Here is a 13,992-nt window from a genome sequence, read left to right as displayed (position 1 = left end):
TGGGCAGTGTTCGTAATTACCAGTCATACACACCGCCTAGTGGCCAGTGTTAGTAATTACCAGTCACACACACTGCCTAGTGGCCAGTGTTAGTAAATAACTGTCGTACTCACCACCTAAGGCGGCACGGTGGTGTAGTGGTTAGCGCTGTCGCCTCACAGCAAGAAGGTCCGGGTTCGAGCCCCGTGGCCGGCGAGGGCCTTTCTCTGCGGAGTTTGCATGTTCTCCCTGTGTCCGCGTGGGTTTCCTCCGGGTGCTCCGGTTTCCCCCACAGTCCAAAGACATGCAGGTTAGGTTAACTGGTGACTAAATTGACCATAGGTGTGAGTGTGAATGGTTGTCTGTGTCTATGTGTCAGCCCTGTGATGAGCTGGCGACTTGTCCAGGGTGTACCCCGCCTTTCGCCCGTAGTCAGCTGGGATAGGCTCCAGCTTGCCTGCGACCCTGTAGAACAGGATAAAGCGGCTAGAGATAATGAGATGAGATGAGATGAGATGAGATGAGACACACCACCTAGTGGCCAGTGTTAGTAATTACCAGTCACACACACCGCCTAGTGGCCAGTGTTAGTAATTACCAGTCACACACACCGCCTAGTGGCCAGTGTTAGTAATTACCAGTCACACACACCGCCTAGTGGCCAGTGTTAGCCGGTAAAGAAATAAAACAAAAGAGGCTGGCTATGATATAAGAAAATTCTACAACCCAGAAACAGACGGGAGCTCCGCTTTTAGGCAGTGCCTAAATCTATATATTAATCACTGAACAAAGCGATTTTTTTAGATGGCAATAATTGTGTTGCAATGGCAACGGGATTGAGTCCTCATATCTGTGTCAGTACTGCATGTGCTTTATCTAGCCGAGTGAAATTTAAACTTCATCAAAGTGGAGTCTTGATTTAAGGATTTTGTTGCCAGTAAAAATCACATGGTTCCATTGAATTTCTGAATAGATTTCTAGAATTAGAAGCCTTTATTTGTTACATATACATTACAGCACAGTGAAGTTCTTTCTCTGTACTTAACCCATCTGAAGCAGTGAAAACATACGCATGTGCGCGCGCACGCGCACACACACACACAGAAGCACCCAGCGATTTTTCTTTTTGAGAATTAGAAGCCTTTATTTGATGGCTCTTTGTAATGAAGATTAACAGCATTCTCATGTGCCATGAATGTTATGACCAGATACCCAGTTCCAGTGCAAGTGATTGCATCCAGGTAAGCCTATTTTTAGCAATATCATCACTGTTAAAATTGATAAATTGTCTTTTATTTTTAATTTAAATGTGCAGAGGGCACATCAGGGCACTTGCCGTGATCAGGAAACAGTGTTTATTTTTGGGTTTTGTTTTAATTTAAGGAAAGAAGGGGAAGCCTGCAGCACAGCTCTGGGTGTGTGTGCTGACATGCCGAGATGGGTTAAATGCAGAGAAAGAATTTTACTGCTCGAACGTACATGTCACAAATAAAGGCTTAGCCCCCCCCCCCACACACACACACACAAACAGCATTCCAGGTGACTACTTCATGAAGCTGGTTAAGATAATGCCAGTAGTGTACAAAGCATCGTCAAGGCAAACACTGGCTCTTTGAAGAATCTAAAATATCAAACATTTTTGTTTTGTTTTTTTCTCCACACTTTTTTGTTTCCCACATTCCATATGTGTTCCAGATGTTATTTCACAGTTTGGTTTGTCTTCAGTGTTGTTTTTAATATATTGTTAGAATTAGAAATGGCATGTTTCTCAGTGTGTCCAACAGCTTCTTAAATCTATATTGCTTCTTTTGATGTTCACCCTTTTTATTCTCTATCCTCTGTGACAATATTTTACAGACTTTCAGACTGCAGTATAACAGAGGAAGGATACACTGCTCTGGCTGAAGTTCTGAAATCATCCCACATGATATAGCTGGATCTCAGAGGGAACGACCCTGGAGCATCAGGAGTGAAGCTGCTCACTGATTTACTCCAGGATCCAGACTGTAAACTAACAACACTGAGGTGATTCTTCTATAAACTAACACAATTATATAAATATTAAACATAAAGGAATGCTGTACAAAGAACTTTCATAGGGTTTGTTTTTTTTAATGGATAAAGTTGATAATTGACTGTAATTGATGGTTTATTCAACTGGTCCTATTTTTTTCCAGTGTGTTACAGACATTGGGCACTATCATTTAAATTTAAAAAGAAGTCAGGAAATAAGCAAAAGCAGCCACACTGTTCTGGTTAATGTGGGTCTATTATTCTGGAAACACCAAGTACAAAAACATTTAATTTTTGCAGTTTGTTGAAACGCCCTGCTGCACAAGAGGCCTGTACTTGGCTAAATTCAGTTTTAGATGAAAACCCTTTACTCCTAAAAGAGCTGGATCTGAGCATGAAGGAACCAGGAGACTCAGGGGTGAAGAAGCTCTCAGCTCTACTGGAAGATTCTCACTGTAAACTTCAGACAATTCGGTAAGTATTTTTATTTATGCATCACTGTCAGCTGAGTTTTACTCACAGAATGTTTTCTAGTGGGACCTGCCATTAAAGGACCCATGGCATGGTGGTTTGTTGATGCTTTAAATGGGCTCATGGAGGCTTCCGGATGTTATATCCGCAGCCTTTCTTGAAATGAACCCTCGGCAGGTAGATATAGCCTCCTGGGAGAAAGCCCCATTTCAGCCCTTTTCCCAGTGCGTCGTTTTGCTAATGAGAAGCATGGAGGCGGGCCATGGGGGGAGGGGGCGGGGCTTGACCAAGCTGCGGGCATGCTACCTGGCTAACTGCAGGAAGCGGTTAGCTGCACAGCTAATGTAGCCATTGCTAGGCTAACGCACCGATTTTAAAACACGGCAAAACGACTTAACAGTTATACACTTACTTGTTCGGTGTTTGTGGCTGATGCGGCAGGGATGCAGCGCAATTTCCATGTTTCGCTCACATAGGTGGTGTAAAGTTATCCTACCTCTTCAATTTGTCCTACCAAGCCTACTGCGCACGCGCGAAGCCTACGCGCGAAGCCTACTGCGCATGCGCAGAACACATGACATCATTACAATTAGCAAGTTCTCATACAGACCGTTTTATTATACAAAACAAGTCATTACAAATTATTTGACTCGGCCAAAGACTCGACCAATACGCACAAAACATAAAAATCGGCACATGCGTGAAATACTCACCGATTTTCTATCAGCCCAGCTGATCGGTAGGACAAAACTACTGTTGAATTTTCCTACCCTCCTGCATTTCTCGCATGCGCAGTAGGCTTGGTAGGACGGGCAATCCATACAGTGGGTGGGTATCCAGAGGGGGGGGCGTGGGGATCATCTCCCTTGCTGACGTAGTAAAGGGAAGAGCCTATCAACGCGCCATTTTGACGCGCCATTCTCAAATGTTGGGCATAGTTTGGTTTACACATTATGAAATTTCTAGCCACTGGGGTGACTTAAGAAGGTCAGAGGAACTCATTTTAACATTAAAAAACCTCAGAAAGTGAAAATTTCATGCCATGGGACCTTTAAGGATGACCCAAGTATGCACAAATGTATTTTTAATTATAGATTTTTTTTGTTTTCTATAAGTGCTGACATAACATATCCTGTGCTTCTCCAAAGAAACCTCATAGTCCTTCTAGAAACACTTGGGTTCTGTTCCATCACTGGAAAGTGTTAAGCTCCTGAAACTAGAAAGGAACAGAAGAGTAGAAATGAAAGAAAAGAAAAAAAAGAAAGCACAACTTTATTCATCACACACTTGTGAAATTTCTTCTCTGCATTTAACCCATCTGAAGCAATGAGCACACACACATACCCAGCACCCAGTTGGGAGTTAGGTGCATCACTCAAGGGCACCTCAGCCAAAGGCCGTCCCATATTAACCTAACCTGCATGTCTTTGGATTGTGGGGAAAACCGGAGTACCTGGAGGAAACCCACGCAGACACGGGGAGAACATGCAAACTCCACACAGAAAGGCCCTTGCCGGCTGCTGGGTTCGAACCCAGAACCTTCTTGCTGTAAGGCGATAGTGCTAACCACTACACCACCGTGCCGCCCAGTGAAATGATCAACAAGTTTGACATTTTTCAATTAAATCACTTGATTTAACCACTGAGACATAACAGACAAGACAAATTAAAAGAGGAATAAATGAATAGAATGATGTTAAAAATAACATCTAATAACCCCTTATGACCCAGATGAACCCAGAATATGGACTTCAGTGCACATGAAAATAAAATGACTTGTGTTTTCCATAATATCTGCACAATGAAGTATTGAGTATAAAGCTCTTTCTACATCATATTTCATATCTAGGCTGAATAAAAGTAATCTGACTGTGGAGAGCTGTTCAGCTTTAGCCAGTGTTCTCAAATTAAAGTCCTGCAGTGTGAGAGAGCTGGACCTGAGCAACAACAGTCTGCAGGATCCAGGAGTCACTCAGCTTTCTGCTGGACTGAAACACAGTCACTGTAAACTGGAGATTCTGAGGTCAATTCATTTAGGTTATGAATATTTAGTCACGCCAGATAAAAAAAAAATGTAAAATGTGGGTGAATTTTGGTATAAAACACGATTACTGTTCTGAATGCGTCAGTTTATTGTTGCTCTTCCTTCCTCTGGTTTCATCTTTAGGTTTAATGCATGTGCTATAACTGATGGAAGCGGTTTGGCTCGCGCTGAAGTTTTGAGCTCTGAATATTCCCAGCTGAGAGAGCTGGACCTGAGCAACAACAGTCTGCAGGATCCAGGAGTTACTCAGCTTTCTGCTGGACTGAAGAATCCACAGTCTCCACTCAGAACACTGAGGTGAAGGAACATCTGAAATGATGTCTAATCCTTCAGTGAAGCATCAATTCAGTATTTTAATCTGAGTTTAAATGACTGCAGAATTGTGTGTCATTAAAAAAGTAGAACTAGAACACAATATAATAAACAGCTTGCTTTCATAAAAAATAGATTATTAGATTTACTATTTTAAACTAAAAAGTGTTTGTGTAAAAGTTCTATTCCAATGTAAACGTCTAATTGCTGTAATTCTAAGGTAACTGTTAAAGAAAAGAATTAAAATATTGCGTTCTTATTGAACAACTGAGATGCGATCTGTTCATTGTGCTCCTTCTTTCCTTCTGCAGACAGTGTAACTGCAGTGTAGCAGCTGAAGGCTGTGCTGCTTTGGCTGCAGCTCTGGAAGAAAATCCCTCACAGCTCAGAGAGCTGGATCTGAGCGGGAATAAAGCAGGAGACTCAGGAATAAAGCACATCTCGAACCTCCTACAGAATTCACACTGCCTCCTGGAAACACTCAAGTATGTCAATGTCATTTCTTAAAAACAAAGTGTCATGAAATGCTTTTATCCTTCAACACTATTTCTTTTACTTTTGAAGTCGTGCTCAGTCAAGCACTGAATTATTATAATATCAGTTTTTAATGACAACCCAGTAATTTGTACATGATCCATTCAGTGACCATCTAGAGTTAATAAATTAACAAGAAAAAAGATTAAATCCTCAATTTGTATACAATATCACATCTTCACTCATTTATTTTGTATATAAAATAAGACAGTTGTTTTCTCTTCCTTGTTGTCTCTCTGTATCCAGGGTAAATAAGAGCAGGGTGAGAAATGAAGGCTGTACTGCTCTGGCATCAGCTCTGTGTTTAAAGCCGTCACACCTGAAATAATAAGAAAAAAGAATGAGTTATTATTATTAATAATCTCCTGCCACCAGCAGCTGGATTAAAGTTTATACTGAAACTATAATTATTACTAAAAGTAACAGAAAACTTTCTAGAAATGTTAAACACTGGTCACAAACCACCAGTTAATCTGCAGATAATAAAATCCTCCAGGTTGAAGAAGTTACAGTAACAGAGTAATGTACAGTACGGACCTGTCAGATTATTTCATGACTACAGCGAGAACTGCACTTACCACCGTCAAGAATTCTTAAACACACAAGACACACAGTGAGATATCGTCATACGATACCCAGACATGATCAGAGCAACAAGCAGAGACAGATCCAGAAGAGCAGAACAGGAGCCTGATAGGAAGCTTCACACTCTTTAAGTAAAGTCAGTTAAGATGAGGAAGGAAAAGCACAATGAAATTAATCTGCTCCCCCTGCAGGTTGTGTCAGTGCCGTCTCTCTGAGGAAGATTGTGGTGCTGTTGTATCGGCTCTGAGAACAAACCCCTCACACCTCAAGGAGCTGGACCTGAGTGAGAACACAATTGGAGACTCAGGAGTGAAGGAGCTCTCTGATCTACTGCACAACTCAAACTGCACTCTGGAGAAACTGAAGTAAATTATTTTTAGTCTGAGAAAAAATAAAAATAATAAAAATGTTGAAAAAATGAATTAAAAAAATGAGAAAAATAACTGATAGATTTTGAATTTTGTTGACAAACTGATGAAGTGGCATCATTTTACTCTGTGAATAAGGAAAGAAATTAAGAGTTCATCAAACTCATTTAGTTATAAAAAGGGAACCCTTGTAGTATGTAGACTGAGTGGATCTCAGCGTGGACATGTCCCAAATCACACTGCGTAGTTCTCATTGGTCTGGGTCACTAGACAGGTTCTTCAGAGCAGTGGTTCTCAATCTTAGAGCCCTCCTCCCCCGTCCTGAATTTCTTCTATCTATCGTTGTTCCAAACACACCTGAGTGTTAGTGTGATTAGCATGCTCTTGATTAGAATCAGGCGTGTTCAGTTAAACAAAAGGTGCTGAGGAGTTGAGTCAGGTAGGTGGAGCAGGAGAAGATGGAAAACATGCAGAGCAGCGGGGCTCAGGAGCAGGACCGAGAATCGGCGCTTTAGAACGAATGAGACAGACACGTCTGGGAGAGAACACACACAGAGTGGAAACGAGAAGTTACTGATTCAGTTTTTCCCACAGACAAAAGCGGCCGTATTTGGGCAGGTGTGTGTGTGTGTGTGTGGGTGAGAGAGAGAGACGACACAGAGGACGTCTGAATATAGCTTTATACAACTACACTGACAAATCTGCTATGCAAGGTTAAATATAATTAATGATTAGATTAATCAAACAGGATGATTAATTACAGGTCAGAACTTAACAATAACACATTTATCAGTGTGTGACATGGCGTGTGTGTGTAAATAAACATTCCTGACACCAAGCCATTCTGTAACTGCGGAATATTTCTCACTGTGCAATATACGACTCTCACTTCCTCTTTCTACAGCCACAAATCTGTGCCGCACTCATCAAGGGCCCTTATTACACAGGGCAATTAGTTAACACCAGCGAGTCATCGGTTCACACGGGAGGTAGGTCAAGTCAAGTCAAGTTTATTTGTATAGCGCTTTTAACAATAAACATTGTCACAAAGCAGCTTTACAGAATTTGAACAACTTAAAACATGAGCTAATTTTATCCCTAATCTATCCCCAATGAGCAAGCCTGTGGTAGGGAGCTGGACACACACACACACACACACTATATATGTCTCACCAGCCACTTTATTAGGTACACATGTTCAATTAACACAAATCTCAATCAGCCAAATCACACAGCAGCAACTCAATGCATTTAGGCGTCGACATGGTCAGGACAACCTGCTGAAGTTCATACCAAGCATCAGAATGAGGAAGAAGTGATTTAACTGACTTTGAACGTGGCATGGTTGTTGGTTCCAGCCAGGCTGGTCTGAGTATTCCAGAACTACTGGTATTTTCACACACAGCCAACTCTAGGGTTTACAGAGAATGGTCCGTGTAAGAATATAATCCTGAATACTCCTAAACCTACTCTTGTAAATGCGCGGCCCAAGGGTGACTGTCGTTTAGTGTAGCAGTTTAGGGTTTACTTTAGGCCAGCTACAATACAGTACGTGCTGCTCTGTACATTTTGCATTTCCACATGTTCTGTTCCTATTTCATATCCTGATTTTGTCTATGTTTTTGTGTGAAACATCCTGTTGAACTGTGCATAACTCTTGTGTGACCTTGATACTGAGTGTGCAAAGCACATTCCGTAACTTTCCACTGCTGATACTCCCTACGAAGAGTATATAAAGCCCCGACGCAGCTGCGCGTTGGGGCACGACTGAGAATAAACCAGATTGATTTAACTCATGTGGTTTGCTCTCTTTTTGTCCTCGGAGTACTCCTTGTAACGCATCTGAACAGCACGCAGCACAATCCTAACAATTTGGTGACCTCGACGTGATACTCTCAATCAGGTAAGACATGTTTGATTGACTACCTGGTTGGAAGTAGCTCCGTAGTGCCCTAAGGAGGGCTTTGTTTTCCCTGGTTCGAGTCCAGGAAGAGCGCGCTATAGAAATTTGTGTAGCGCCCTAAGGAGGGCTTGGTTTTCCCTGGTTCGAGTCCAGGAAGAGCGCGCTATAGAAATTTAGATAAATATCTGCTGTTTGTTTCTGTTCAGATCCGTTTGCTTTACTGTACGATGGGGGGCTCGTATCCTAAACCTGAGGTCACAGACACCCCGGCGGAATGGATGAATAAGTGCGGTTTAGGCTATTACGTTACGCCGTGGCTGGACAATTTGGCTGGGTGGACGGAGGCAAATCCTCAGATTCCATCGTATCCCCGTGATGGGACGTTTAATCCAGGCTTCCTTGCTTCAGCGCACCGTATGATTTACGAAAGCAATGGTTTGACATGAAGAAGGTATGGGATAAATCAAAGGGTGTTTACACCCCGAGACCTGTTTTAAAGGCTATTCCAAAACCAAAACTTTCTCAGTCAACCTCCCATGTAAAAGCGAGGGAGGAATAGTTACGTCCCACTCATTCCTCATCTCATATACATGTCCAGTAAATTTGTTAGCACATGATTTAATGTGCAAATTAGAAGTAAATCTCACATCCACTCCAGATGGACTAACTATTGAAGTAAGTGAAATGTGCGGTGTGCAGTATGGGTTTGGAAGCCCTCTGTATGTGTATGTCTGGCAGCTCTGTTCAGATCAGCTCGCACACTTGAACACCTCATCAGTTGACACAGATTATATGATGAGGAGCGTTTGCTCGAAATAGTCGATGTGTTGCAACCTAGAAATGACGTCGCTGTGAATATAAAGGAAGAAATAGCTCCGGCTCAGGAAGGTGGCCGTCCGCGTCAACGCACCGTGTCGACATTTTTTTGGAGGGACACACCGAATGCTTTGCAGCTCCTGCGTGAGCAGTTAACTAGGTATTTCTCCGCCTGATGTTTTTGCCCTATCCAGTTCTGTGCTGCCACATAACATTCTGAACGCTGCTTGTACGTCCCAAGCTCTTTCCCCTGTTCTCTCTGCTCTTCCTAACACCCTGTGGGCGGATCATAAGGACGATGTGGGCTCTGTGAGCTGCTCTCCGTATGAAGCTGTTATTAAACACTCTACACCTGTTTATGTTAAACAATACCCTCTGTCTCCTAGTAAGCTCAATGGTATTGACAATATTCTAAAATCTCTTTTGCAGCAAGGTGTCGTGGTTCCTTGTGTCAGCCCGTATAACACCCCAGTGAACCCGGTCCCAAAACCGGATGGCACATGGCGCCTCACTCAAGACCTACGTAAAATAAATGAACTCATTGTTCCCGTGGCTCCAGTGGTCCCTGACGTTCCTTCTCTTATGTCTTCTATTCTGTGTGACCATGCTTATTTCTCTGTGATTGATTTGTGCTCTGCCTTTTTCAGTGTTCCTGTGGGCCATGAGACTCAGCCCCGTTTGCTTTCACACACAGGGGAAGACAATACACGTGGACGCGGTTGCCACAGGGTTTCATTGACTCACCGGCGGTCTTCACTGCCGTATTGCGGGACGCGCTGGCTGATCTCTGTCTTCCCCGGGGCTCCACGGTGCTCCAGTACGCGGATGATCTCCTGGTAACGGCGGAGGATCAAGACGCTTGTGCTGCCGCCACATTGTCTCTCCTCACACTCCTGGCGCAGAAGGGTTTCAAGGTCTCCCGCACGAAGTTGCAGTTTTGCCTCACAACTGTTCGCTACTTGGGACATGACCTCTCTCAGGGTTCCAGGAGGCTTAGCCCGGAACGCGTTCAAGTCATTATGGACACTCAGGTACCTGCAACCAAGCACGCTCTCATGGCATTTCTGGGCCTCATCAATTACTGTCGTCAATGGATCCCTGACTGTTCAATCTATGACAAGTGTTTGCGTTCAGCTATAAGTCACTCAGATCCTTTGACTCAGCCCCTGGTCTGGACTGAGGACAGGCTAACGGCCTTCAAGGCTCTGAAGCAAGCTTTGTGCTCCGCCCCTGCTCTCGGGCTGCCGAACTATCGTTTGTCGTTTCACCTGTATGTGTGCAATCAGAAGGGGACCGCCTCTGGGGTGCTGGCTCAGGAGCACGGGGGGGGCATGCGACCTTGCGCGTTTCTGTCTAAAACTCTTGACGCTGTGGCACAAGGGCTTCCTGGCTGTCTTAGGGCTGTTGCTGCGTGTGCTCTCATGGTCACGGACGCTGAAAAACTTGTTTTGTCGCATCCGCTCATTTTACACACTTCACATGACGTCGTGTACATTCTGCGGAATCTTAGCACTCAGCATTTGTCTGCTCAGCGTCGCTCTGGCTATGAGTTTATTCTTTTGGCCACAGAGCATCTCACTGTTAAGCCCTCCTCGTCGTTTGATTCTGTCGCCCACGCTCTTCAGCGTCTTCTTAACTCACAGGATGACGATGTTGCGTTTGACTCACATGACTGTCTTTCTAATATCGTTTTTGAGACTAGCATCCGCCCAGACTTACACTCCACCCCTCTTTCCACAGGCGATTCTCTTTTTGTAGATGGTTCCTGTTCCCGCCCTGCGGATGGTGTGTTCCTGTGTGGTTACTCTGTTTGTCGCCTCCCTGATGAAATTGTTGAAGCTCATTCTTTGCCTTTTTCTTCTGCTCAGGCTGCGGAGCTCTATGCTTTGACTCGCGCGTGTATTTTGGCTCAAGACACAGACGTTACTATTTACACCGACTCACGCTACGCTTTCGGCGTGGCGCACGACTTCGGCCGCATTTGGGCGTCTCGGGGGTTTACGACAGCCGACGGTAAGCCCATTTCTCATTCTTCACTTGTTACTGATTTAATCACCGCCTGTCTCCTTCCGTGCACGTTGGCCATTGTTAAGACACGCGCGCACACAAGAGGGGACTCATTTGAAGTAAAGGGCAATTCATTCGCTGATCGAGTCGCTAAAGCTGCAGCCGCATCCGGTGTCCTGCCTCCAGGCTTTAACTGCGCTTTAGTTTCTACTGATCGCATGGTTAGCGCTGTCTTACCTGACATAGATCTCATTTCTATCCAGGCCTCGGCCTCTGTGGCAGATACGCAGTTCTGGGATGCCCAGGGCGCGACAGAGAAGAGTGGCGTTTTGCTTGACGCACAGGGCCGTCTTTGTTTACCTCGTCACTGTACTCCCTTTCTCGTCCGCGAGTTCCATGGTCCCACTCATCGCGGCCGAAGAGGGGTAGTGGAAGATATGAACAGAACATTTTGCATCAATAATTTGCACACAGACGCACACAACATTCTGGACAAGTGTTTAACGTGCGCCCAGAATAATCTATCTAAACCAGGCGCGGTACATCAGCACCTTCCCATACCCGACACGCCTTTCCAAGAATGGCAGATCGACTTCACTCACATGCCAAAGCAGGGCCCGTTCAAATACCTTTTGGTCATGATTGACAAATTTTCACGGTGGATTGAGGCTTTCCCGTGTAGCAAAGAGAACGCCCGAACAGCAGTGAACAAACTTACACAGGAAATTATCCCACGTTACGGTCTTCCGGTAGGAATTGACTCTGATAAGGGAACGCCGTTCACCTCTAAGGTAACACAGGAGCTATGTAAAGACCTCAAGATCAATTGGCGTTTTCATATCCCATACCATCCACAGTCCTCTGGCATTGTGGAGCGCGCGAATAGAACAATTAAGGGTAAGTTGCGTAAGGCTATGCAAGACGCAGGCACGGAAAATTGGGTCCAAGTTTTACCGTTGGTCCTCGCTGATATGCGCATGACTGCTCAGGTCGCTCTCGACAATTTATCTCCGTACGAGCTCGTCATGGGACGCCCCTTTCCTGTCCCTTGGCGTAGAGGCATGCAGGTTATAGGAACGGGTGATCTTGAAGTACATCTCAGCGAGTACGCGGTGGTTCTCATGCGGGTGCTGGATGAGTATTGGGCGAGAGTAAATTCCAAAAAGCCTCCCATTCCAGAGGCACACACTCACCCCTTTGAGGTAGGGGACAGAGTTTTAGTAAAGAGATTCGGTAAACTAAACGCTCCCATGGAGGAGTCACCCTACAGTGGGCCCACCGATGTACTCGCTGTAACTCGCACGGCTGTGCTAACGGACCTTTTTCCACAGTGGATCCATGCCAGCAGAATAAAGAAGGCTCCAATGTAATAGAAATCTATATTGTTGATGCTTAACAGACTTTTGTGTTTCAGAAAGTTGCTGTGACAATAGCTGACGGCCTTTTCAGGGATCCCCTTCCAGCATCTGGAGCAATCCAGTTTCGGCTGATCTACAAAGAGGGGATGGTTGGTGAGTCTTGCAAAGTTCTGGGCTGAAGAGTCTGAAAAGCATGGGAGCCTGTGACATTTTTCGCCGTCTGCACCCTGTGAGCATTAGAGAACAAAGTCAGTGACCAGTATGACTTTCTTCATCATCGTGCTGATCTCAACGCTTGGGGCAGGGTTACCCGCACAAGCAATACACCGGGACCCAAGGGATAACGAGTTTTGGAAATATGTAAACTTCACTGTAAAAACATCAATGAATATGAGTAAACCCTGTTATGTGTGTTCTTTGTTACCCCATGACAGCAGCGCTCCTTTTCCGGTCCGAATAGCCCCGTCTAACTACTCTGAGGTTAATATGACATGGCTCAGCCTGTGGCCCGTTTCTTTTCCGTTGTTGCATGGATCGTATATATAATATGATGATCTCGCACACAGGTTATGTCCCTGTGTCGGCCACGACTGGGGTGTGAATAATACTCTGGGCTTGCGTCAGAGTATTAAAGAGGGGATTGTAAGAATATAATCCTGAATACTCCTAAACCTACTCTTGTAAATGCGCGGCCCAAGGGTGACTGTCGTTTAGTGTAGCAGTTTAGGGTTTACTTTAGGCCAGCTACAATACAGTACGTGCTGCTCTGTACATTTTGCATTTCCACATGTTCTGTTCCTATTTCATATCCTGATTTTGTCTATGTTTTTGTGTGAAACATCCTGTTGAACTGTGCATAACTCTTGTGTGACCTTGATACTGAGTGTGCAAAGCACATTCCGTAACTTTCCACTGCTGATACTCCCTACGAAGAGTATATAAAGCCCCGACGCAGCTGCGCGTTGGGGCACGACTGAGAATAAACCAGATTGATTTAACTCATGTGGTTTGCTCTCTTTTTGTCCTCGGAGTACTCCTTGTAACGCATCTGAACAGCACGCAGCACAATCCTAACAGTCCGAAAAAGAGAAAATATCCAGTGAGCTTCGGTTCTGTGGGTGAAAATGCCTTGTCGATGCCTGAAGTCATGATTTTCGAGATGATAGAAAGGCAACAGTAACTCAACCACTCGTTACAAGGTATTACAAGGTATACAGAAGACCATCTCTGAACGTACAACACATCGAACCTTGAAGCAGATGGACTACAGCAGCAGAAGACCACACCGGGTGCCAATCCTGTCAGCTCAGGACAGGAAACTGAGGATACAATTCGCATGGGCTCACCAAAATTGGACAACAGAAGACTGGAAAAACATTGCCTGGTCTTGATCGATGAGTCTCGATTTCCGGTCAGAATTTGGCATAAACAACGTGAAAGCATGGATCCATCCTGCACTGTATCAATGGTTCAGGCTGCTGCTGGTGGTGTAACGGTGTGATACTTTCTTAGCACGCTTTGGGCCCCTTAGTACCAAATGAGCATCGTTTAAACACCACAGTGTACCTGAGCATTGTCACCAAACATGAGGGGACTTATAAA

The 13,992-nt window shown here is 44.6% G+C and overlaps 1 protein-coding gene across 1 annotated transcript; it reads left to right on the top strand.

Moving 5' to 3' along the window:
• The first annotated feature begins 8,177 nt into the window (after positions 1 to 8,177).
• LOC132888193 (protein NYNRIN-like) lies at positions 8,178 to 13,320 on the top strand. Its single transcript, XM_060924242.1, has 2 exons — positions 8,178 to 8,209; positions 9,720 to 13,320. Exon 2 carries the CDS (start codon positions 10,045 to 10,047, stop codon positions 12,400 to 12,402), a length of 2,358 nt encoding a protein of 785 aa, XP_060780225.1. The 5' UTR covers positions 8,178 to 8,209; positions 9,720 to 10,044; the 3' UTR covers positions 12,403 to 13,320.
• Positions 13,321 to 13,992: the final 672 nt, after the last annotated feature.

Source organism: Neoarius graeffei, chromosome 6 (assembly GCF_027579695.1).
Source record: "Neoarius graeffei isolate fNeoGra1 chromosome 6, fNeoGra1.pri, whole genome shotgun sequence".
NCBI lineage: Eukaryota > Metazoa > Chordata > Actinopteri > Siluriformes > Ariidae > Neoarius > Neoarius graeffei.
Note: the sequence above shows the minus strand (reverse complement) of the source record. Positions and strands in the feature narration are given on the sequence as shown.